A 26,644-nucleotide genomic window follows, 5' to 3' on the forward strand; every position below is an offset into this window, starting at 1 on the left:
TATGAGAAAAGAAAAAGAGAAACTTAAATTTTAGATAACCTATAACCTACAAAAGAAACCTTCAAAAAATCCTAGAGAAAAGCATGGAAGTTGGAATTTGCCCTGGTTATTTATATTCCAAGGAGATGAGAGGCTTGGCTTTTGGTGAAGAAATCTATAGCTTGGCCTGAAGAGCACCATGTGGACCAGCTTGCATCATGTTTTTGTTAGCATCAGAGAACAGTTTCAGTGAAGGGATGTTTAAGAAGGAAGGCTCAGTCTTTAGGAAAGCTCTAATGATTCTGATTCCTAAACAATGGCATCCTAAATTTAATGCAACTTCAGATTAGCAAAGAGAAATGGTAAAGTACATACACACATTACATTTTACAAGGTACACACAAACCACACAAAAGCTTTTAAGCATTTGCAATAAATATTTGCATAAAGGTAATAGATTTGCATTGATGTTACCAGGGAGTAAAGAATAAACAAACATTGTGATTTGTTTCCATGTAGCCAGTTTCAGGCTGATTTTGAAGCTCAGTTAAAATATGGTTGAATAAAAATATTTTCAAATAATGCTACCAACAAGGGATTAACTTCCAAAATATACAAACAGCTCATACAGCTTAATATCCAAAAATCAAAGAACCTAATCAAAAAGTAGACATTTCTCCAAAGAAGACATATAGATGACCAAAGTCACATGAAAAGATACTCAGTATCACTAATTGTTAGAGAAATGCAAATTAAAGCTACAAAAACACACTAGTCAGATGGCCATCATTTAAAAATCTACAAATAATAAATGCTGGAGACAATGTGGATAAAAAGGAACCTTCCCAGTTTGTGGGAATGTAAATTGGTGTAGCCACTATGGAGGTTTCTTAAAAAACTAGAGTTACCATATGATCCTGCAATCCCACTCCTGGGCATATTTGTGGAGAAAACAGTAATTAAAAAAGATACATGCACCCTTTGTTCATAACAGCATGATTTAAAATAGCCAACACATGGAAGCAACCTAAACGTCCATCAGCAGATGAATGAATAAATAAGATGTGGCATATATATATATGTATATAATGGAATATTACTCAGCTATAAAAAATGAAATAATACCATTTGTAGCAATATGGATGAACCTAGAGATTATCATATTAAATGAAGTAAATCAGAGAAAGACAAATATCATAATATAATATTTTTTATATGTGGAATCTACAAAATGATACAGATGGACTTATTTACAAAACACAAATAAACTCACAGACATAGAAAACAAACTTGGGGTTACCAAAGGGGATACCAGGAGCAGGGGAAGAGATAAATTAGGAGGTTTTGATTAATATATTCATACTAATAGGTAAGCAACAAGTACCTATTGTATAGTACTGGAAACTGTTCTCAATATCTTATAGTAACCTATAATGGAAAAGAATCTGAAAAAGAATATGTATAGAACTGAATCACTTTGCTGTATATGTGAAACTAACCTAGCATTGTAAATTAACCATTGTTTAATTGCTAATTTGTGTCTGACTCTCTTTGGGACCCCATGGACTGCAGCCCACCAGGCTCCTCTGTCCATGGGATTTCCCAGGCAAGAATACTGGAGTGGCTTGCCAGTTCCTTCTCCAGAGGATCTTCCTGACCCAGGGATCGAACCCACGTCTCCTCTATTGCAAGCAATTCTTTACCACTGAGCCACCAGGGAAGCCCAAATTAACTACACTTCAATTAAAAAACCAAGCAAAACAAAAACATAAAAATAGGGTCATAATAACCCCAAATTATGGTTGACTGTATTAGTTTTCATCAGTTTTTGATACCAAATTGAAAAAGAAATAAGAAAGTAGGTACTCATAATGTTTCTGTAAGTGTATAAGTTGGTACAACTAAAACAGAAGGCAATATGATTATGTCTCTTAAAATTACAAATCCATACAACTTTTGACCCAGAAGTTCTACTTCTAAAATATATATCCTGTAGATATCCTTACACGTGCACAATGATGCAAGTGCCAGATTATTCAGAGAAGCATTCTTTTTACCAGTTAAGATTAGAAACAACCTGAACGTCCATTAGCAAGAAGCTGGCTAAATACATTATGGTGCATTCAGACATGAGGACACCGCATGTGCTGAAAGAAGAGTGGGCACTCTTTTATGTATTGACGTGGAATGATGTTCAAGACTATTGTTAGTTTAAAAATATCGAGGTTTAAAGACTGTCTACAGTGGGCTACCCATTTGTTTTAAAGAGTGAGAAGAAAGTATATTGATATATAGATTAGATTAAACCATATAAAATCTCCATTATTAAGCTGTTTTGACTGAAAAAATAATGACCAGTTCCATTTGGTTCCACCTAATACTTGCTTGAAGTTCCATAAAATTTTGGGAATGTGCACTGTAAATTGACAGTTATTCATTGTCTCCAGTGGGAGGCAGAGCTGAGTTAACTGGGGAGCAAGGAGGAGATTTTGAATGCTATGGATATTAAATCATGGGAATATACCACCTTTTAAAAAAATAATTTACTAAAATTATATATAAGTAAAATAGATAAAGGTGGCTGAGTAATATCATTTTCTCATCTTGCTCTAAATGAAATTGTTCCTACCCTGAAGCAACCAAACATTTTGGTTTAGTTTCCTTTTTCCTTCCACTTTGCCAGGAAATTCTGGGAATTATCTTAAGATATCTTATCCAAAGAAACCAGAACCTCTAGTGTTTCTGAAAAAAAAAAAAAAAAAAGAGAGACAATATTTATATCACTAATCCTGCCCATGGAGGCTGTTTCTGAGTATTTCTTCCTGATGACTTCAGCTTCTGAGTCTACTTTAATGACTTGAGTACATTAACAAATGGAAAATGAAGAAGGATGAAAATGTTAAACCAGATATGCGTATGAACACATTAAAGGGAAAATGACTGTCTCTATTTCTATTCTGTAGATTATTAGTTGCAGTGGACACATTGAAAAGCATTTCTTCAATTACTTAGATGATAACTCAAGAGGTGGAAATGTCAAAAAGAGGTTAAACTCAGACTCGCCTTTTAAAAGGATTTGTATGTCAAGTGACTTAAAATTTTATGAATTTAAATGCCCAAGCTAGGGACCAGTTCTGTATTTTTTAAACAAAGCAACTTTTCTTCAGCCTGTCCCTAGAACATCATGGGTGTTATACTCTTAGCCTGTTGCTAAGCGTAAGGAGTTTTCAAGGAGAAGACACAACCTGTATTACTGAAAGCTGCTGCTGCTGCTGCTGCTAAGTCACTTCAGTCGTGTCCGACTCTGTGTGACCCCATAGACGGCAGCCCACCAGGCTCCGCCGTCCCTGGGATTCTCCAGGCAAGAACACTGGAGTGGGTGGCCATTTCCTTCTCCAAGGCATGAAAGTGGAAAGTGAAAGTGAAGTCGCTCAGTCGTGTCCGACTCTTAGCGACCCATGGACTGCAGCCTACCAGGCTCCTCCATCCATGGGATTTGCCAGGCAAGAGTACTGGAGTGGGTGCCATTGCCTTCTCCGTGAAAGATTACACAGAGAAGCAATCCAGAAATTTTCTTGAGAAAATGAATCTAAACAGAAAAGGACCTTTTTACGTGTCCAAATTTATACAAATTACTTTTTCAATGTGCAAAAATTACCAATTTAAGGATTAACATGTACTATTATTAAAGTCATACATGAGTGATGGTCTGAAGAGGCACATATTTAAGGGCTGTCTGCAACAAGCAAACATCTGGTAAAGTTTCTCTTTCTTGAAATATAGGTACCAAAAATCTGTAAGTGATCTGAGGTTTTGCTGCAGCCCTGGGAGGTCACTTATTCACTGGACAAATATATATGAAGTGCCTACAGCCATGTATAGAACATGGTCACTTGTGTCATAAGAGTGATTAAAAAAAACCAAAATCTAACAACACATACACAGGAGGTTTATTTGTTTTGTGTTATGTGTAACCTTTTCACATTCTTTGAAAGTTGTTAACCTGATTATTAACTCATGTATAATTTCAGTTAGCCAGAGTATTAAGGTTACAAGCCTTTTCCAGATCATTCTATGTACATAAGCGGTTGCTGCATCTGTACCCGTGTCTCGTCCCCCATTCTGCTTGTGTAGGTCTCCTGAGACATCTGCTCTAAGACCTCTATGCCCAGCTTCTTTTAATGAGAAGTGATCACTTTTAAAATGCGTCGAAGGTGAAAATGGACTTTGCTTCCCTTACGACAGCAGGATGAGAGACCATTTCCTCTACTGTGGGGTGAAGTGACCTGAGAAAACACAATTGCCTATTAAAATTCTTTTTACTTGTTTCGTGCTTTAAAGCTCACAAAGTACTTCCATGGCCACCACAGTAGTTCATTCTCATCATAAGCCCATGTGGTAAATGTGCAAATATCATTTTCCTCATTTAAGTGTGAGGTGTCAAGACTCCAAGAGGTCTTCATTCCTGCACAAGTGGTGTGACTGAGGTTAGAAGCCAGGCCCTGGAATCAAGGCAGAAGAGGGTGAACATGTGAGGCGTGGGCCACACGCAGCAACCTCATACCAAGTTAGGGTAGTCACGATGCGCCGGTCACGGAAGGCTCGTCTAGAAGTCTGTAAAGAGGAGTGACTTCCCTGTTTGAATGGTATCAGATGGACTTCCCTGTATGAATGGTACCAGGTATCTACTTCCATTTTGTAGGGCAGTAGATTTGAAGTTGTGCCTGTAGTTTGTTTTACCCCAAACACTAAAGAATTCAGTGTTCTTGAAGGAGCTACTGGAGCTGTCTTTGGCATTTAATGACAGTTTCACAATGTGATTAGGTTATACCTCATATCTGAAGAGAGCTCAGCCTGTACATCCTGGACAACTTTGTAGCCCCTGCTTCTTTGAACTGATGTATATTGCTTTGTGTCTGAACATTAATCCAGGCCTTTTCTTTTATTTCTAGCCCACTGCTTATGAAAAGACTCCTGTGCCCAGTAAGAAGGAAAATATAGACAACTTTGACACGAGTTTTACAAGTTCTGTAGGTAGCAGACTCCCTCCAGTTGAGCTCAAGGGAGAAGTAGAGAAACCACCTGTGACTTCAAGCCAAGGAACAGCAGCCAAAGGCACTGCTAAATCCATTGCCCTGCCTAGACCCAAAAAGAAGCCCTAACAATGCTGAATAGTGCAGAAACAGAGCTGCTCTTTCTAGCACTAAGAATGAAGGGGCAGGAGGGGAAAGGACAGTACTGTGCTGAGCTTTTAGCCTTTTAGCTGCACTGAGCCCTGCCAAGTGTTTGTACCCGTTTAGAATTGAAGCTCCTCAACTCCAAAGCAGCGTGGTATTGAAGGACGGACACCAACAGACTTGATGGCAAGTGTGGCTGAAATCAACTCAAGGTGTTTTCAAGAGTTGTTTAGAGGAGGGGATCCCCTCAAAGCAAAGCTGTGGGCACACTTGCCCAGTTTTACTTAAGATTTGTATGTTTAGGCACAATTATTTTTAGGGGAAACTGAGAGTGAAATATGGTAGTAGAGGCTCCAAATGATTATGTGCACTTTGCACTCGGAGATTTGTTAGGAAATTACTAATAAACTTGCCATAGGCATAACAGCAGAAGTGCTTCAGCCATTCACGTGTGTCCTTGTGATTTTAGATTGCTGTAGATTGTTTAAGACAGCTTATTTTAAATGTAGAAAAATAGATTTTGTAACTATTTGCCATTAACTTGCTGCTAAATTCCCAGTGTATTGATTTAATCAATAAAAAACCAGATGTTACCGTGCACGTTAATTTTTATATTAATAAGAGGTAACTATAATCAGGTCCTCTAGGCCCTGAAAAGCATATTTTGAGCTTGATCTGCTGCTGCAAAGGTAAGCACACATCTTTGAGGAAGGTCATGAGGCAGGACATGGGGGGAGGTACGTGATTTCTCTTAGTATTAAGGCCTCTCTGTGCGTGCTCTGTCGTTCAGTCATATCCAACTCTTTGCAACCCTACGGAGCATAGTCTGCCAGGCTCCTCTGTCCATGGGACTCTCCAGGCAAGAATACTGGAGTGGGTTGCCATGCCCTCCTCCAGGGGATCTTCCCAACCCAGGGATCAAACCCACGTCTCCTGTGTCTCCTTGCATTGCAGGCAGATCCTTTGCACCTGGACAAATAGTTTTGCTATTCTAGGTCACACTGGGTGAAGAGATGCTTCCGTTGGCCTCACAAACTCTCAGGAAGAAATTTGTATCTGCTTTTCCCGTTATAAAGTAGTAATCTACACGTCACTCCAGGCCCTCGTGAGATTGTCCTCTGGGCCTCCAAAGTGCCCCACACCTAGCCAGCTAAGCAGGTACTAATTGCATAGAAATTCCCCCAGTGACTGAAGATAGTAGACGTGCTTCTTGCAATTAATTGGAAGACACAGCTGGGGCTCCAAATGGGTCAAAGATAACACTGATGTGTGTCACTCCTGACTAAGGAGTTCAGCCAGTGTTTTCTCAGCGCCTTCAATATGCTTTCCCGGAGGGAATCTGCTAGCCAAAACATGGCTAGTGTACATGGTCTACACTTTATTTTAAAACTGGCATTGGAGAATTCCCTGGTGGTCCAGTAGTCAAGAATCTGCCTACTAAGGCAGGAGACAGGTTCCGTCCTGGTTCAGGAAGATCCCACATGCCACGGGGCAACAAAGCTTGAGTGTCAGGACTACTGACCCCATATGCTCTAGAGCCCAAGAGCCCGCTTGTGGGCCTATGCACCACAACTGCGGAACCCCCCAAGCCCTAGAGCCTGTGCTCCACAGCAAGAGAGGCCACTGCAATGAGAAGCCCACTCAGCACAACAGAGTAGCCCCCGCTCGCCACACCTGGAGAGAGCCTGCGCACAGCAACAAAGACCCAGCACAGCCAAAGATTAAATAAATAAATAATAACTTTTTAACAATTAAAAAACCTGAAGTTGAAGCTTCTACAAGGTTTCTCCTTCCTGATTATTACTTCCAGTCCTACCAGGAGCCTAAACCCTTTCTCTGGGATTAGTGAGCTATCTTTGAACAGCATGTCCTGTTCACCTGTGGAGAAACCAGCCTCAGCTATGTGGAGATCCCCCCTTCCCAGAGGAGCCCCCAGAGGCAGAGGTGAGGTGGCTGGTCTTCTGGCAGAAAAGTCAACCGGGACTTTTCCGAGGTGGCTGTCGTTCTGCCAACCTCCTGGGCTAAAAAATGGAACACTCTATGTTCCAAATGCTCTTATTTTCATGGCGACACCTTCTTCTGTGTCATGCATTGGAGAACTCTGTTGTTAGAATGAATAGCATCCAAATTTCTATCCATATTTCTCTTTAGTCTTAGTAATTCTGCTCAGTAAATTTGAGTAAAGGTCCAGAACCATGCACTAAGTAAAAGGTGAAATGATTTTATAACCTTCCAGTGTGTCCCTCGGAGAAGGCAATGGCACCCCACTCCAGTACTCTTGCCTGGAAAATCCCATGGATGGAGGAGCCTGGTAGGCTGCAGTCCATGGGGTCGCTAGGAGTCGGACACAACTGTGCGACTTCACTTTCACTTTTAACTTTCATGCATTGGAGCAGGAAATGGCAACCCACTCCAGTGTTCTTGCCTGGAGAATCCCAGGGACGGGGGAGCCTGGTGGGCTGCCGTCTCTGGGGTCGCACAGAGTCGGACACGACTGAAGCGACTTAGCAGCAGCAGCAGCAGCAGTGTGTCCCTGGTAGCTCAGCTGTAAAGAATCCACCTGCAATGCAGGAGACCCTGGTTCAATTCCTGGGTCAGGAAAATCCCTGGAGAAGGGTATGGCAACCCACTCCAGTATTCTTGCCTGGAGAATCCTCATGGACAGAGGAGCCTGGTGGGCTATAGTCCACTGGGTCACAAAGAGTCAGGCACAACTGAGCTACCCAGCAAAGTGCTTCTATACCTTTCCCCAGCCTAGCACCAGGCCAGACCAACTGTCCTTCTACATACGATGCATTCTATTAGTTCTCCTCTGCCCAGATCTTCATTTTGAAGGGAACTTAACTCATTCCTCCTAAGGGGAATTTTCAAATTATTTTTGTCATTTATTTTTATGGAACACACTTGGGCCAGACCATGTCTGTGTTTTGTTTTCCAACTGCTTACCTCTTTAATATCTGGGGATCTGCGGCCTCAGTTTCTCCATCTGCTTTCATAGCTGTGAAAATAGTCACTCTTCTGTTTCAGAGGCATTTTCAGTGGTGATAGGCCTATTCCAAGACATTGATAATCACTCTGACACCTCCTGTGCACCACAGCATGGACGCATGGGCTTCATTACAACCCACAGGGACATACTCTGCCCAGGACAGTGCAGAGCAGGTGTGATTTCCAAGGAATGCAAATGCCAATCAGCACTCTGACTTGAATGACAGACAAGTCAAGACATGAGAAATATGATAAAAAATAAATGCAGGCTGGGGGCCTGGGGAGGAGTTCGGCGGAGGAGAACAAGATGATGTCAGAGAGGGACTTAGAAAAGAAAGGAAAATGGGTTGGGATCAGGGGAGCAAAAAAGAGAACAAAGTGCAATTAATAAAGAATACTGACTAGATAACAACACATGGATCTGCCAGACCCAGAAGCAGGAGTCAGAGGATGGAAGTGCTCGTAGGGTCGTTAACGTGGTCCTTGTTCTAGGCCGGTCTGCAGTAGGACCAGCCCCTCTCGTGGCCTGAACACCAGCACACTAAGATGAGGACACAGACTGAAGAAACAAAGACCTTGGGGAGACTGAAGCTGAGAGAGGCTCTGGTTGTAAGAGGTGGCCGCAGAATGGTCCTTACATTTTGAATAGGAGTGCTCTGTGGTGTTGGGGGGTGGGGAGGAGAAAAAATACAAAACATTTTGTGCTTATCACTGAAATGCTTTGTTTAAATAATTCTATTTGACTCCATAATGTAAGTTCCAGGTTAGAAAGATCAAAAGCAGTCAGTCTTGAAAATGAAGCTTTTTAAATTCCAGCGCTGCTGTTGGAATAGAGAATAAAAGGCTTTGTTCAAACATGCATTCCCAGCAGTGAGCAGAGCTTTGAAATTGGTCAGGGAAGTTGTGTTCCGTAATGGCTGCGCTTGCCTGGAGACCAAAGAGCTGTGGACTCTGGGAAATGACTCTGGGCTGGATATTTTCCATCTGCCCCTTCAGAACCACTCTGCCCTCCCCACCCAAAAGAGGTGATCTTTCAGGATTGCATTAATAGGTTCTCTTGGCATCTGGGTTCATTGGGATTCTGTCAGTGGGGAATACCAGCAGCCACCCAGGGTGGCAGAGCAACCCTGATTCTCCTGGTGCTGGGCTGCTGGGAAATCTCTGCGTTCTCCTTCTATAGACTTCAGCTGCTGCCAACGGTACCCCTTAGCTGCTCCCAAGGTCCTGCCCCTTCAAGCCAAGACCAGGGCTACTGCCCATGGGTCTGTGTCTTCTTTTATGGGTTTCCCTAAACTCAGTACCTTTGGCAAGTAGTCTCTTTGTTAGAGTCTCAACTACCCCATTTGAGTATGTACCATCTCTCTCTTCCTGGGACCCATGGTGATCCAGACCCTTGTCAGTTCTGCATGATTCTGACCTGGGGCAGCTTTGTCTGTGGTTGCCAAGTGAAGACTGGAAAGTGTAAATGTGTTCTTCCTGAAACTGATGCCCTTGGGTGGTCACTGGGGCTTGAGGGGGTTGGTGGCAGGAGAGAGGATCCTGGCATTGGAACCTGGACCCGGTGAGATAAATCTAACATTGCCCAGCTGGATCTGAGATTGTGTGGACCCAGAAGGTCCCACACCATGGCCTCTGGGAGTCAACAAGAAAGAAATGCTTGATTTGTAACAGTTGAGAGGACCCACAGCCTGGGATGGGAGCCACCCTCGCCATCTCCTGACTGTGGACTCAGGGCTCAGCAGAGTCTTGAAGCACAGGAAGCCTAAAAGACAAGAGGCTGGTTGTTTCATCTCTGCAAGCACTAAAATCACTTTACAAAGCATTTTAGAGTAAAATTTTCACTCTTCGGAGGTCTCACATAGTTCAGTTTTACTCTTCAGGGTCCGGTATTTTCTGAGTGAGCAGGCTTAGGACTGATGGTGATTTCTGCTCAGTACATGGCTCACTTAATTCTCATTGGTGAGCCAATTTGCTTTGCTTTTGTTCTTCAAAGGAAGGCCATATTCAGTGTCTGGCTCGCTTTTTTGGTGGCTGCCTCCCTCAGTTGCTGGTATAATGAGCTCTCCCTGTTCTCTCTCTCTCTGTTCCCTAAATTATCCAGAGCAGCCCTCAGCTGGAGCTGCAGGGATTCCCACCACTGCCCCGGTGGCCTCACTTCAAGCAGCAACACACGAGGGGCAGTGGAACATTGAGATGATTAGGGCCACTGCAGTGTCACCACTGGCTATCTTAGAGCCTTCCCCACTTAGCTGCCCGGTTCCACCCCAGACATCCTCAAGGGATGCAGTGAACTCAGGGTAAAGACCTCAGAGGACCTTCTCTCCAAAAGGACAGACCTCCCAGAGGACAGGTCCATGGATGCAGTGTGTACTCTTCCCCCCAGTACGAACTTCTCCTAAGTGGACTCTGCAGAATCTCCAGACCAGACATAGCCTTGGCATGGACACAGAGGTGACATCAATCTCCCTGCACCTGGGGGACCTAGACAGTCTTTGACGCTCTCACCCATGGTAGGCTCTGCAGACAAGGTCCTGACATCACGCTGTTGTTTAGGAAAGACTCTTCTCATCAGCACAGAAAGATGCCTCCATCCTCAGGGCAACTGCACAGTCCCAGGAGTCAGCATTTCCAGTCTGACCCAGGGGCCTGCAGGTAGAGGATGAGCAGCTGACACCCTCACTGGCCCCTGAAGAGGAAGTTCTCGTGGAGAGGTGGCAGCCAGTATTTCCTGGGCTAGACATTGGTTCACGCTGGGTTTACTAGGGATCAGAGTCCTCTTGTTGGCTGGACTTTGAGCTGTATTAGTGGAAGGGATCTCTGTCTCTTAACTGAAGCTCCTCTTCAGGTTATGATGTAATAGCAGCAACATCTGCAGAGCATTTGCCACATGCCAGACCATCCAGAGCCCTTTACAGGTATTCTTTTAATCCTTATGACAGCTCCTGAAGTTGGCTTTTTTTATCTCTAAAGAGAAATAAAATAAGGCACAGAGAGGTTAAGAAATGTTCGTGGTCACACAGCTATGAAGTAGTAGAACCAATATTTGAACCCAGGCAGTAGGTTCAGATGGTAAAGAATCCGCCTGCAATGCGGGAGACCTGGGTTCGATCCCTGGGTTGGGAAGATCCCCTGGAGAAGGGAATGGCAACCCGCTCCAGTATTCTGGCCTGGGGAATCCCCAAGGACAGAGGCGCCTGGTGGACTACAGTCCATGGGGTCACAAAGAGTCAGACACGACTGAACAACTAAGCACAGCACAGCACAGCAGGCTCACATGTATCTCGAGGCATTTTGCGTTCAGACCTGAGCCTCCTGGAAGCTTCCATCTGAGTTCCAAAAGGCCAAGTGACTCCTGAACTCTGTCTTCCGGCAAAAGTCGAGGTTTGGGTATGTTTGGGCCTTGAGGTCTCAGAACAGAAACAGATTATTTTGCAAGCTAATAAATTTGAGCAGGACCCACCTAGCCACACCCAGGGAGCACTGCATTCTGCAGGACTTTGCATAATATCTATAATGAGTTCTGAATGCTCTAACTGGTCATTGTCAGGAGCAGTCTTTAGAAGCCTTTGAATATATTTTTGACAGAAGAGAGAAGGGGGGCTCCATTGCCTCCAGAGGAATTCACAGAAGCCATCCAGTCTGTGCAAACGTGATAGATTGATGCTTACAGGAGCCAAGTGCTGTAATTCCCATCACAGGGCAGTGGGGGCTAAGAATCACTATTATGTTTCGATTTCCCATATTTCTTCATCAGGTAGTGTGTGTAGCTGTGCAGCTGAAAATATAGAGTTCAGAAGTCAGCTGCTGGACCATTTCTCCACCCTGCCTAGCTCCTGTATCTTTAGCATTTGCCATCACTTACCCCTTTAAGGTAATGTGAGGTGGAATAATGATTTTGCTTGTCATACCAACAGCTTCCTGGTTCAAGGAGCACAGGCTGTTTCTGAAGGCTCGGGCCCTTCTGTGGTATAGGATGGGGCAAATGTCTGCTCTGGAATGAAGGCCGGAAGCCAAGGATGGTGCCTCCTGCCCCCACCCGCTGCCAGCCATCCCTCAGTCCGCTTCCTGCAGGTCACTGGAGGAGAGGGAGTTCCTACATAGGGTCCTCATTGCTGTTTTGGAAATTTGGTAGAATAGAAAAGGCTTCTAATGAATGGAGAAGATCCCAAAGCCCCTTAAAATAGGTAATGTTTTTACAAGAGTTGTTTTGCCTCTAGAAACAGTTACCTGGTCGTAGCTTGACATCCGTCCTCGCTTCAGTATAGGATTTAGTCATTCACCCACTTGAGTTTTATACCAACTTTTGGCTCACTGTTTTGTTTTTTAGTTTTATATCTTTTTTATTAATTTATTTTTAATGAGGATAATTGATGTACAATATTGTTGGTTTCTGCCATCAACATGAATCAGCCATAAGTAAACAGACGCCCTCTCCCTCTTCACTGTTTCTTTTTCACACAGTCCCTGACTGTGAACCCTTGTCGGCTCCCCCACCCCCTTACTCATTCTTGGCAGTGACGTCTTGCCTGCAGTGCACTCTGCTTGCCGGGAGGGGAACATCAGTCTGACCACTCACTGCCCACTCCTTTTTCCTCCAGGTGACCAGCTGCACACTCTTGCAGCAGCAGGGTGAAGGACCACGAATTGCACAAAGAACTCAGTAGAATTGGATTGAGAGACTCAGTCCTTCTTCCAAGAAGTATTTATTGAGCATCTACTCTGTGCTGGGCATTGTGACAGGCACTGGACAGAAAATTATGTAAGAGACAGTCAAAGTCATTGCCCTTAAGGAACCTGCAGTCTTGCAGGAGGGAAGGAAAGATGATTGAGACCTATACAAATAGTAGAAAAGTTATCATTAAAGCAATAAAGGAAATAGAGAAAGGTAAATAGAGAATAACAGGCTAGGACCCTTGTCCTAAAGTCGTTCTGAGGATACTTGAAGGCTGACGGGAAGAATGCTTTAGGCAGAGTGAACAGGGAAAGAGTCCTGGAACATTGGGTTCCAGGACTTGGTTCAAAGGCCAGACACAACATGGGTGAGGGGGATACAGGGCCAGGTACTACAGGACCTCAGGGGCCACAGCAAGGAACCTATTTATTCTCAACACAGCAGAAAATGATCACGTGTTCAGCTGGGGGATGGAAACTGATTCAAGGATGTCTGCGCCTTCCCTGTAACAAATGACTCAAATAGAGCAAGAGACTGGAGACTGGTTAGGAGGCACTGAGTAAGAGGGTGGCAGAGAAGATGGAGAGAAGTAGGTGGATATGAAACATGTTTTGGAGACAGAATTGATGGGATCCAGTGATGGTTGGATCCAAGGGTGAAGGAAAAGGGGCAGGGGGCCAAGAATGACCTTTGGCTTCAGTAACCAGACTAACGGTGGTTTCACTCACTGAGGAACACCAGGTCAGGGATGGCAGCAGAATGAAGAGCTCCACCTGCATACTATTAATAAGTTGAGATGCCATCAGACCTTGAAGCAGAAATGGCTGGTTGAGATGGACTTGAAGGCTGGCGTGGATCAAGGTGGATTGAGAGAGGGGAAAACGGCCTAGAGGAGAGAAAGCGTGTGAAGAGAGATTCAGGGCTAATAGTTTTGCACAAGGGCTTTTACACACTGGACAGAACTCACAGAACCCAGAGGCCCAATAGACCCAGGATTCCAGGCACCATCTGGTCACCCAGCAGACTGTCTCTCTCAAGAACTGGACAGTGACTATGTGTTGGCAAGAACGAGAATAAGAACGGGAATAAGAATGGAGTGGACTGACACAAAGTACCACTGGGAGAAGTATCCCTGGGAGATATGGCCAAACCTCCTTATAAGGTTGATTAATCGAATCTGAATAGTGATAGGTAACATGCCCTCAATAGCTGAATCATACTTCCATAGCTTCCCATCAGCAGTAAACCAGAAAAGGATGGGTCGTACTTTCCTGAAGCCCAGATCTGTAGAATCATGGACCGTCTACACTGTTTCTTCTGCCCAACAATCCCTCGGGAGGAACCCCCACCCACGGCCTCCGATGATGAGCTCCCTGAAATGGGGGGCTCCCCACCTTCCAGGACAGATGAATTCCACTGTGGAAACACACCAGGACTAGAGAAATCTTCATGTTAACCGATACCCGCTCCTGACTCACCACCTGGTAACTATTTAAAGTCTGTTCCTTCTGCCACATAGTGGCCTCTGAAGAATTGAAGGTATACCCCCACAGCCCTGTGAGCGCTCTCTAGTGTGTCTTCACTTCTTTTGGGTGCTTCCTCATATGACATGTGTTTTGGCCCTTCATTCTAGTTCATCCAAATGAACCCAGGCCTTCAAGTGTGGCCACCACTCCCAGTCCTCTGGACACTGGGCCCGTTACTGCAACTCATCGTGTTCCTTTTAGCAAGGATTTGTGGGCACTCTGGTTCGAGTTTACTAGGAGAGCCTCTAATGACAATGTGTCCCTGAAGCACGTTCATTTCCCCATCGATGTCCTTGTGGCAGACTCTCGGTGACCACAGATGAGCCCGTTTCCAGGGTGCTGCCAGTGGGAAGTGATGGAGAGCGAGCCTGGGTTGAGTCTGAGGCACAGAAGGCTCAGATTTCCCTGAGATTACCCAGGAAGACACTCATTTTCCTTAAGTGTCTGTTTTCTAATCGTCCTCTGAGTTATATGGAGAGGGAAGAAGGCCCAAACTGAACCATAAGCCTGTTTACCAGAGGATGCATTAGTGGCTTCACTGCTGCTGGGTGGCACTGAGAGGCAGGAGAGGCTTGGCAGTCTTGGAAGGGACCTGTCCCAGGCCCTCCCAATAGGACGAGCACAGGGCATCCTCTGCGTCACCGTCACCTAATGTCCCTGAGCCTCCTTAGCCTCAGGGACACAGGCACATCCCATGCCTAAATGAAGTGGCTTTGCACCCTTGCTCCACGTTACCCGCAGGGTCTGAGACTTTGTCAGAGGATCGCCTGCCCCACCCTCCATGAGAACTCCCGGAACTGCTCGCATGTGTGCTTGTTCACATGCTTTTTGCCTGCAAGCAGAGGCTCAGAAGCGACCCTTGAAACCAGGGCTGATTCCTGAGGCCCTTGCCCCTCACTTTATCTTCAGGACTTCTGCTTCCCCAGCTTCTGGGAAGCTCCTGGGAGCCAGAGGCCATGGCAGCAGCCTGCCCATCAAGATGCCATGTGTTCACAGTGATGAGAGGGAGGCCCAAATCATAGGTGTCCCACCTGGATGTGGTAGGACAGAGCAGCCTGGACGCCCCCTCGCACAGCCCTTGCTTGCTGTGGACTCAGCCTTGTGGAGTGGGTGGACGTGGGTGGGAACAAGTGCTGAGGTGCCTGAGATGTGACATGCTGGGTGGGGTGGGGTAGGGTCTGTGGGAGGAGTGTCACATGTAAGGGAGGAAGTGCACAGAGGAACGTGGTGGGAGGGCCCTCAGAGACCTCTCAGGCCTTCTCTGGCCCCAACCCCAGACCTTGGGGCTCTCCAGCTAATCCTGATACAGCTCTGCTTCCTATCTGGGCCCCAAAGTAAGTGATGGGATTTGCAGGCTGTTTTCAAGGAATGTAATGGGAAGAGCATCTCTGCCTATGATGAATGGCTCTGGCCACATGCATAACCTGAATCTTTCAAAACACAGAGCCCATAAAAGAAATAAAAAGGCATCTCTGGGGTGACAAGGGTAGGCTGTGGCCAACCCTGCTCTGTACAGCAAGGCTCAGGGGAAGAGCTCCTCTGACGGCTCAGTGCCCCCTGGATCAGAAGCCAGGCTGGGATCCAGCTGGGAGTGGGAGCTGGGTGTTAGGTGGCCTCTCAGGACTCTTCATTCATTCAGGATGTCTCTTGCAGAATGTCCCTTCCAGATACATGGCAGGCAGAGGCTCCAGTAGCTCCTCACCTAGCAGCTTCCCTCCTCCTTCCCTATGAGGCAGTAGCAGGAGCCCAACCCTCAGCCATGTTGAGGGGGAGGGGCCAGCAGGAGACTTCAGCCGACCTGAGTTTCTTGGAAGACTCTTGATCAATCATGCCCGGTCCCCAGCACTGCCTTTGGGCGTTGAGATTTAAAATGAGATTGAATGTTTTTTTAGGGGGGATTTGTTTCAGACCAGGGGAGAAGACTGAGAAGTCTGCAGCATTCCCATCGTGGCAACAGGACAATGGCAGTAATCCACGGCTGGGGACTATTTACTGCTCCCCCCCATCCGGGTAATATGACCAGCATTTACTGGTCATTTGGCGCTAGTGGTAAAGAACGCACCCGCCAGTGCAGGAGACATAAGAGACACGGGTTCGGTCTCTGGATCAGGATGATCCCCTGGAGAAGGGCATGGCAACCCACTCCAGTATTCTTGCCTGGAGAATCCCATGGACAGAGGAGCCTGGTAGACTATGGGGTTGCAAAGAGTCGGACACAACTGAAGCAACTGGGGACACACGCACTTGGTCAAGTGGACACCATCTCCAGCTTCCAGGTTTTGCTTTATCTTTGACATGGTTGAAGGAAAATGGACGATTTTACAGGGTGCAAAAGGGCACAGTCAGGTCATTGATTCTGATGATGGATCACCTTCTGTGGGACATGGGACACCAAGGAAGGAGGACAGATGCTGGGAGAGCAGCTTCAGATTCTGCCGTGGAGGAACCTTTCCTACCCGGGCAGAGTGTTGGAAACTTCAGGGACTGGAGGAGCCAGTGTGAGGAAGCCAGACGACATGGTCTGACTTATTTAAGAGAAATGAAAAGCAAGGCCTGCCAGACCAAGTGTTAGTGCAGACCTCATCCAGTGGCAGAGATCCCAGCTAATGACAGGAGCGCCACCCAGGTGGCCAGGAGAAAGGAGCGCCCAGCAAGGAGCGCTCAGCTCTGCCTTAACGCCCTGCCTTCCGGCTCCGGCTCAAGGCTTTACATAATGACCCCCAGCAGCAGCAGCACCACCACCCAACACACACACTCATGTGCACCCTCTGACTCACAGGAAATGGGTTTTAGCTGCACACATGACAGATGACTCATATTCACTGTCTGCCCCTCCGGCCCAGGACCCAGGTGCCTGAGGCTTAGCCAAGACTCAAGTTCCCAAGAGCCCTGCCCCAGCTGGGTGCCACTCAGTGATGCCTGGGTTGGAACCACAACACAAATACCGCTCATTCCCCTGGGGCATCTCTGGGAACTTCTATAGGCTCAGGAAGGAAGCAAGGGGGCGCAAGTGTTCTGATGGGAGTCTGGAAATCTCCGAGGCCTGAGTGCCCAGGGAATGCACTGTGTTCTCCATGCTGAATTTCCCTCCCAAGGCTCACCCAAACTGCTTCTTTTTCCTAGGGAAAAAGAACTCTCAAGTAAGCTGCAGTATGGCTGCAACTTACTGGCTGCTGGCAGTATGTATGAACGGCATATTTACTGTTGATGAATGTTAAACTTGCTGCTACTGCTAAGTCACTTCAGTGGTGTCCAACTCTGTGCAACCCCATAGACAACAGCCCACCCGGCTCCCCTATCCCTGGGATTCTCCAGGCAAGAACACTGGACTGGGCCGCCATTTCCTTCTCCAGTGCATGAAAGTGAAAAGTGAAAGTGAAGTCGCTCAGTCATGTCCGACTCTTAGCGACCCCATGGACTGCAGCCCACTAAGCTCCTCCATCCATGGGATTTTCCAGGCAAGAGTACTGGAGTTGGGTGCCATTGCTTTCTCTGAATATTAAGCTTAAACACATATAAAACAGTTCTCTGAGAACTTAAAAATCAGGCAATAGTTGTGCTATTCTTACCTTGATGGTGTATCACCAGTTACTTAAGTAATACAAATTGTAGGAGTTCATCACCAGTAATGAGTTTCTTTCAGCAGTGGGGTTGGGGGTGAGTAACATGTACCTCCAAGGTAGGCACAGGACAGAAATGTTCCAGTTTTGCACCAACATGAATGCCCATCTCCAGTGCTAGGTGGTGGGAAGTTACATGCTGGAAACCCTGTTGTTGTTACTATGTGTCCTCGCCCATTGTGCGGTTAACTGACAAGCCACTAAATGGATAATGATGAAGCAAGCTAAATTAATAGTAGTCTGTAGTTAAAAGGGAAGAATAGCAGCTAATTAAAACCAGAGCCACTCGGGACACGTTCTTCAAACCCTGCAAGTGTGTTCAGGTGTGGCCAGGCTCTAGGAGGTGTGGGCTGCAGGATCCTCTGCAGACTCTGGAAACACACTAAGACATTTCATTTAGGTTACATTATTGGGAAAACGTTATTCATGAAAGTCCTCCTGGGAAGGAAAACATACTCGTTGGCAGAATATCCCTTGGTGGGTTCTGGGGCTGGAAGACAAGAGCACAACAGGCCTGAATTGAGTGGAAAGACTGAGGGAGTGATGGGTGGGGGAGGCAAGTCCATTGCTCTGGGAGAGGAAGTGAGAGAGGAGCACCAGATGGTGGAAATCTTTCATTTGCAACCTAACCTCTCTGTGTCAACACCCCTGTTACGATCTGAATTGTATCGTCCCTCCAATTCATATCAACCTCCAGTGTGACTGTATTTAGAGATAGGGTCTGGAGGGAGGTAATTAGGTTGAATGAGGTCATATGGGGGGCCCTGATCCAATGGGAGGAGAGTCCTTATAGGAAGAGGCATGGGAGAGCTCCCTCTACCTCCGTGTTGCGAGGACTCAGTGAGAAGGCAGCTGTCTGCAAGCCTGGAAGAAGGCCCTCACCAGAAGCTGATCCTGCTGGACCTTGGTCTTGAACTTCCCAGCCTCTGGAATTGTAAGAAAATATATTTCTGTTGTTTGGGCCACACGGTCTGTGTTATTTCATCACGGCAGCCCCAGCAGGCTCAGTCAGTCCCCTGCCTCTATTGATCTCCACTTCCTCCCAACTTGCAAAGTTCCTGAGTGCACGGGGATGGGATGGAGCCAGAGAGGGGGCAGGCTCTGGGCTCTGACTGCCCCTGAGGTGGGCTCAGGTGAGTCCAGGGGCAGAATGAGAGGTGGTGGGAGCCCAGAGGCAGAGAGAAGCACAGGAAGCCCTTGGAACTTGGAGAGGACTCTGGAATCCGCCCACAGGCCATGCAACTGGAATCTGAGGCAGCTGGGAGCTCAACTGAGCGAGAGTCAGGAGGCACACGTGAGTATTAGCATTAATACCTCAGAAGTTTGGATCTCTTGGTGTTGTTAAGGAGGCCCAGGATGAAGAAAGACAGCGGGGGAGTGAGGTGGGGCAGGGAACAGAACTGCATATTATTTGTGACCAGGTGGCGCTAGTGGTAAAGAGCCCACCTGTCAATGCAGGAGGCATGCAGGTTCCATCTCTGGGTTGGGAAGATCGCTTGGAGAGGGTCATGGCAACCCATTCCAGTATTCTTGCCTGGAGAATTCCATGGACAGAGGAGCCTGGCAGGTACAGTCCATAGGGTCTCAAAGAGTTGGACACAACTGAAGTCACTTAGCAAGAGTCAGGAAAGGGCCTGCCTGCTGGGACTGGTGACAGGAGGATGAGAACCCTGGGCTCCCGAGGCTGCAGGCACATCTGCTCTTGGGAACTGCCGAGAGGCAGGAGACCCAGGCTGTGCCCAGGATGGAAGCACCTGGGGCTCTTGCAGCTTAGGACAGTTGAGCTTTTCCAGGGGCCCTGGGCCCTGCTTCTTGCTGCCTGGGTCTCTGTCACTAGGATGCTGCTGCTGCTACTGCTAAGTCGCTTCAGTCGTGTCCAACTCTGTGCGACCCCATAGATGGCAGACCAACAGGCTCCCCTGTCCCTGGGATTCTCTAGGCAAGAATACTGGAGTCGGTTGCCATTTCCTTCTCTAATGCATGAAAGTGAAAAGTGAAAGTGAAGTCGCTCAGTCGTGTCCGACTCTTAGCAACCCCATGGACTGCAGCCCACCAGGCTCCTCCATCCATGGGATTTTCCAGGCAAGAGTACTGGAGTGGGATGCCATTGCCTTGGGTGATGCTGCTGCTGCTGCTAAGTCGCTTCAGTCATGTCTGACTCTGTGCGACCCCATAGAGGGCAGCCTACCAGGCTCCCCAGTCCCTGGGATTCTCCAGGCAAGAACACTGGAGTGGGTTGCCATTTCCTTCTCCAATGCATGAAAGTGAAGTCGCTCAGTCATGTCCGACTCTTAGCGACCCCAGGCTCCTCCATCCATGGGATTTTCCAGGCAAGAGTACTGGACTGCAGCCCACCAGGCTCCTCCATCCATGGGATTCTCCAGGCAAGAGTACTGGAGTGGGGTGCCATTGCCTTGGATGAGCCGCCTGCAAATAGTCTGCCCCAGTAGCAGTGGAGCCAGTGTGACCTGCTGATGCTTCGAGCTGAGACCATCCTGGGCTCCCTGTGGCAAAGTTGCCTCCTGCCTGGTTCCTGCCTTTCTTCCCTCATATTCTCCCCAACCACGCCTGGCCTCATTTGGGCCCTCACACTGTCACTGCCATCCTCTGCCGGGCACTGCCCCTCCCCCCACCCCAGCCTTGAGCCTTTATCCTCAGGGTTTCCAGTAGAGTGGCAGTGGGATGTCTTACTGTCACCTGGGAAGTTTCCTCTGCATTCACATGTGGCTGGACTCTCCACGTGGTATCCACACCCTCGCCATGTGGTTGTACAGTCTATCTCCCCTCCCTGAGTCTGGGCTGGCCTGTGACTTGCTCCAGCTGGGCAAAGGCAGCAGAAGTGACTCATGCTGTTTCTGAGCCGAAGCTTCCAGAGGCCTCAGGTGCTTCCACTCTCACTCTTCCTCCTCTGCCTTCCCATCAGCCCAGATTAGCCTCCTGGAGACAAAGAGACCACGTGGCATGGAGCCTTGTCATCCAAGCCAAGGGCCCAGCCGTGGTCAGTGGAGGCCCTGACTTGGGCCTGTCTGGGGGGATCTGGGGGAGCGCATGGACTCTGCAGCTAGTGGAACCACTTACTGTGCAAACCCCCTGCTCCAGAGCCATCTTTCCGGCTGACCTTCAGGTTCACCGTGAGCCCTCATGGGTGCCTCCAGGCTAGCCTCATCTTCCTGAGGCCCGAGCAGGGCTCCCCAGAGTGAATGGCCAGTGAGAGGGCCCCTGAGCCCTTGGAGGGGCCAGTGCTCAGGCTGAGTTGGTCTCTACCTCTCTGGTCATTGGCCTGCTTGCTCTCTGCAGCTACCAGGGTGAGTTCCTTTGGACGTGATCTTAGGGTGCCTTTTCTAGAGGAAAGTTTTAGAAGTGAAGGTGTGTCTTGGCTGTGAGAGGTCATCAAAATGGCCTGCAATGGGTGACCCTGAGTGCAGGTTGGTGCACTTGGGGAGGTGGCAGCTTGTCTGAGACATGGGTACAAGACCAGCCCCCGCTTCATCTGGCGTGTGGGATTGCCAGCGACCAGGGAACATGAGAAGCAGAGCTCAAGCCCCAGTGCTCAAACTTCAAGGGCACACTGTCCCCAGATCCCTCTTCCAAGTGCCCACATTTCCACTAGTTTCTAGTTGGGAGACAAAGTTGCAAGGTTTTTCTGACAGACTGGGGTGTCTGCTGCTCATGCTGGAGCCCAGCTGTGGTGAGAAAGTCAAGCACGGGGCAAGCTTTCCCTCCTGGGGCCCCACCCACTCTTTGTCGAGCCAGGGGTCAGCCCAGATCAGAAACACTTGATCTTGATCTAAATAAGTCACTTGGGTCCCTGGAAGCCCTCCCCTTTCCAGAGTGGGGCTCCTCCATCCCTACAATGGTCTGATGGTGTTCACAGAACTTGACCTGAGCCCCTACAGCAACAGGGAGCTCATTACCTTACAGGACAATCTGCTCTTTCTGTGTGATTCCAGCTATTAGAAAACGTATTACTCTGAAAGCTTCCTTCATCCTTTCTCCTTGTATCAGTTTCCTAGAGCAGCTGAAAAAATTAAAGTCAGTAGCTTAAAACAATGGAATTTACTCTCACAGTTCAGGAGAGTTCAGGAGGCCAGGAGTCCACAACAAGGTGTTGGCAGGTCTGTGCTATCTCTGAAGCCTCTAGAGGAAGCCCCTTCCTTGCTTCTTCCAGCCTCTGGTGGCTCCTGGTGTTCCTTGGCTTGTGGCAGCATCACTCCAGTCTCTGCCTCCATCTTCCCTTGACCTCCTCTCTGAGTCTTCGTGCCCTCTCCTCTTCTTATAGGATCTAGGGCTATGATTTAATTGAGAGAGCTTTCACTAATTAACATCACAAAGACCCTCCCTATTTCCAAATTGGTCACATTCTCAGGGTCCAGGTAGACATGAATTGTGGGAAGTTGGGGGGAGGGCACTATTCAATACACTACACTGCCTCGTGGCCTGTCCCCTGCCCCATCAGCCCTACAGAGATCTGACAATATCAGCCATGCCTCTGGCTTTGTTTCAGGGCAAATAACCCCATTCCTCTCCTCATCCCAGTTCCTGGTCTCCAGACCCATCACTCTCCTGTTCATCCCACTCTGGACCACCCAGGTGTCAAAACCTCTGAAGACATGGCCTTGAAACTGAGCGCATCACTGAAGCCACCACGGTTGAGCAGTGGGGCAGAAGCAAACCTCCCGGCCACTCCCTGTGACTGGGTGTGCTCTTAACGCTTGATGCCTGTGGTCACAGCATACTTGCCTGGAATTCTTCGGATCCTTCTCCAGGTCCATTTTTCACATGCTGCTGCTGCTGCTGCTGCTAAGTCGCTTCAGTTGTGTCCAACTCTGTGCGACCCCATAGACAGCAGCCCACCAGGCTCCGCCGTCCCTGGGATTCTCCAGGCAAGAACACTGGAATGGGTTGCCATTTTCCTCTCCAATGCATGAAAGTGAAAAGTGAAAGTGAAGTCGCTCAGTCGTGTCTGACTCTTCGCGACCCCATGGACTGCAGCCCACCAGGCTCCTCCGTCCATGGGATTTTCCAAGGCAAGAGTACTTGAGTGGGTTGCCATTGCAGCTACCTTGTTTCCTCCACCTTCAACTCCAGCAATTAATTTTTATTGAAGTATAGTTGCCATACAAAATTATGTGAGTTATAGGTATATAATATTGTGGTTCATAATTTTTAAAGGTTATAGTCCATGTGGGGTTCCCTGGTGGCTCAGATAGTAAAGAATTTGCCTGCAATTTGGGAGACCCATGCTTGATCCCTGGGTTAGGAAGATTCCCTGGAGAAGCAAATGGCTACCCATTCCAGTATTGTTGGCTGGAGAATTCCACAAGACAGAGGAGCCTGGCGAGCTATGGTCCATGGGGTCACAGAGTTGGACATGACTGAGTGACGAACACTTTTAACATACTCCATGTTGGCTACATTCCCCATTTTGTGCAATATACTTATAGCTCATTTTATAGCTTAAGAGTGTGTACCTCTTAATCTCCTCCACTTATATTGCCTGTCCCTGCTTCCCTCTCACCACTGGTAACCACTGGTTTGCCTTCTATATCTGTGAATCTGCTTCTTTCTTAAAAGTTAAATTCACTAGCTTGTATTTTTCAGACCTCACATTAAACGATATCATACAGTATTTGTCTTTCTCTGTGTAATTTATTTCACTTAGCAAAATGCCCTCTAAGTCCATCCATGCAAATGGCAAAGTTTCATTCTTCTTTATAGCTGAGTAGTATTCCATTGTATATGAATGTATATCATCTTTATCCATCTGTTGATGGATGCTTCAGTTCAGTTCAGTTGCTCAGTCGTGTCCGACTCTTTTCGACCCCATGAATCGCAGCACGCCAGGCCTCCCTGTTCATCACCAACTCCCGGAGTTCACTCAGACTCACGTCCATCAGGTCAGTGATGCCATCCAGCCATCTCATCCTCTGTCGTCTCCTTCTCTTCCTGCCCCCAATCCCTCCCAGCATCAGAGACTTTTCCAATGAGTCAACTCTTCGCATGAGGTGGCCAAAGTACTGGAGTTTCAGCTTTAGCATCATTCCTTCCAAAGAAATCCCAGGGCTGATCTCCTTCAGAATGGACTGGTTGGATCTCCTTGCAATCCAAGGGACTCTCAAGAGTCTTCTCCAACACCACAGTTCAAAAGCATCAATTCTTTGATGCTCAGCCTTCTTCACAGTCCAACTCTCACATCCACACATGACCACAGGAAAAACCATAGCCTTGACTAGATGGACCTTTGTTGGCAAAATAATTTGAATATGCTATCTAGGTTGGACATAACTTTCCTTCCAAGGAGTAAGCGTCTTTTAATTTCATGGCTGCAGTCACCATCTGCAGTGATTTTGGAGCCCCCCAAAATAAAGTCTGCCATGGTTTCCACTGTTTCCCCATCTATTTGCCATGAAGTGATGGGACCAGATGCCATGACCTTCGTTTTCTGAATGTTGAGCTTTAAGCCAACTTTTTCACTCTCCACTTTCACTTTCATCAAGAGGATTTTTAGTTCCTCTTCACTTTCTGCCATAAGGGTGGTGTCATCTGAATATCTGAGGTTATTGATATTTCTCCCAGAAATATTTATTCCAGCTTGTGCTTCTTCCAGCCCAGTGTTTCTCATGATGTACTCTGCATGTAAGTTAAATAAGCAGGGTGACAATATACAGCCTTGACGTACTCCCTTTCCTATTTGGAGCCAGTCTGTTGTGATGGATGCTTAGTTGCTTCTGTATCTTGGCAATTATAAATAATGCTGGTATGGACACTGGGGTGTATGTATCTTTTGAAATTACAATTATATTAATTACATATCAGTGTATACACACACAGACACAGGAGTAGAATTGCTGGGTCATACAAGTTCAATCCCTAGGTTGAGAAGATGGCAACCCACTCCAGTATTCGCCTGGAAAATTCCATGGACAGAAGAGCCTGGCATGCTACAGTCCATGGGGTCTCAGAGTTGGGCACGACTGAGCATACACATCGTAGTTCTATGTTTATTTTTTAATTTCCATACTGTTTGCCACAATGGCTGCACCAGTTTACAGCCCCACCAATAGGTTTGCCTTTTCTCCACATCCTTGCCAACATTTGTTATTTGTGTTCTTTCTTGATGATAGCCAGTCTGACCCATGTGAGGAGATATCTGATTGTGGCTTTGATTTGCATTTCCCTGAAGATTCATGATGTTGAACACCTTTGCATGTACCTCCAGCAGTTAATTTTTTGACCAGAGATCCAGGATGTTGCATTTGCCCCTTTGAGGGCCCACCTTGAAGGGCCCTACTTTGGCTGTAGGAATGGAGAATTTTGGCCCAGTGTTGCCCTATGCTTTTCCCTTAAGGAAAAAGGGAAAAAGTGATTTTCTTCACTTGGAGAAAGCACCAAAAAGTTGTATAAACTCTCAGCTTTTGATGCTTTGGGCCTGAATGGGTTTTTTCCCCCTTAACTCTGTTCCAAGAATCCCCAAGACACCTCCAACCTCAGACGTGGCCTACAGGAGGAGCAGGCCTTGGCAGGCCTCCTCCTGACTTCTCTGGCAGCAGATGCGGCTGGAGCCCGTGGGCTGTTCGGTTCTTAAAGCTGAGGGGCCTTGAGTCAGGAATTCAGAGATAACAGACACCTGCCTCTGTTTGAGGCCCTCCACCCTGGCCTCTGAGTCCTCATTAAAGAAATCAGACAGACAGGATTGAGCGCTTGGTCTGCAAGTCTGCCCATGACACTCCTTGGCTCTGGGGTTAAAACTCCCACCTCTCAGGCCTACATGACCCTTGACAAGGCCCTCAGAGCAACGTGGACCAGCCTTGACCTGAACCCTCTGAGTGCTTCTCACTAAATCCTGGGGACTTGCTGGGCCAGTATCTAAGGAGTCTCCATGCTCTGGGATTTCAGAGTTTTCAAACTAAGTAACTGAGGTCCAGTGAATGGAAACCGAGGTCTGGGAGCTCCAGTCCCAGGGCTTTCTCTCCCCCACAAGCCAGCTGCACTCTCCCCTGCTGGAGGGGCAGGAAAAGAGAGGCTATACCAGCAGGCGATTCCCTCCCCTCCTCAAGAACCCTCCCCTCACCCACCCCACCCTCTACCCCAAATAGTCTTGTTTTCCTCACAAATTAAGAAGCAGTTTTCTCTAGCAGACTTGCTCAGCTCCCCTGCCCCCGGAGGCTCCTCCCAAGTGCTCTTAGGTTAAAAGACCCTTTAATAAAAAAAGGAAAAAAGTCCTACGAGCTTCTCCAGCTACCCCTGGGGCACCAAGCACCTGTCTCTCTTCAGCCTTTCAGTCAGTGCCCTCCATCAAATCAGTGCACCTTAGCTGGACTTTCTGATTTGAATACACACAATGGGCTTCCCAGGTGGCTCTAACGGTAAAGAACCCTCCTGCAGAGGCAGAAGCCATAGAGACACTGGTTCCATCCCTGGGTTGGGAAGATTCCCTGGAATAGGAAATGGAAACCACTTCAGTGAGAATCCCATGGACAGAGGAGCCTGGCGGGCTATAGTCTATAGGGTAGCAAAGAGTCGGACACAACTGAAGTGACTTAGCACAGCACAGCACATATAAATATAAACACCACAAAGAAATGAAAAAAAAAAAAGAAAGTTAAAAAAAATCAACTGAGATTTCACCACTGAGAAATAACTGTTAACATTCTGGGAGCTTTAAAACATCCATCTCTTGAG

At 47.4% G+C, this 26,644-nt stretch overlaps 1 protein-coding gene and 1 long non-coding RNA gene across 11 annotated transcripts in view; both read left to right on the forward strand.

Moving 5' to 3' along the window:
- STK33 (serine/threonine kinase 33) overlaps positions 1–5,756 on the forward strand; it is a 211,487-nt gene extending 205,731 nt beyond the window's left edge. For all 10 annotated transcript variants that reach the window (XM_086340180.1, XM_086340178.1, XM_086340174.1 and 7 more), the window contains one exon: positions 4,932–5,756. In XM_086340180.1, the coding sequence (XP_086196306.1) occupies positions 4,932–5,141 (210 nt within the window). In that variant the 3' untranslated portion in view covers positions 5,142–5,756. The remainder of the gene's footprint in view (positions 1–4,931) is intronic.
- Positions 5,757–7,472: 1,716 nt separating this feature from the next.
- On the forward strand, positions 7,473–23,591 carry LOC147357788 (uncharacterized). Its single transcript, XR_015142098.1, has 4 exons — positions 7,473–12,328; positions 12,743–18,896; positions 19,196–19,256; positions 22,499–23,591. It is a non-coding gene; the product is annotated as an uncharacterized LOC147357788 (long non-coding RNA).
- The last annotated feature ends 3,053 nt before the right edge of the window (positions 23,592–26,644 follow it).

This window comes from Bos grunniens, chromosome 15 (assembly GCF_055505025.1).
Source record: "Bos grunniens cultivar Pamir isolate PY7600 chromosome 15, Bosgru_T2T1.0, whole genome shotgun sequence".
NCBI classification, from domain to species: Eukaryota; Metazoa; Chordata; class Mammalia; order Artiodactyla; family Bovidae; genus Bos; species Bos grunniens.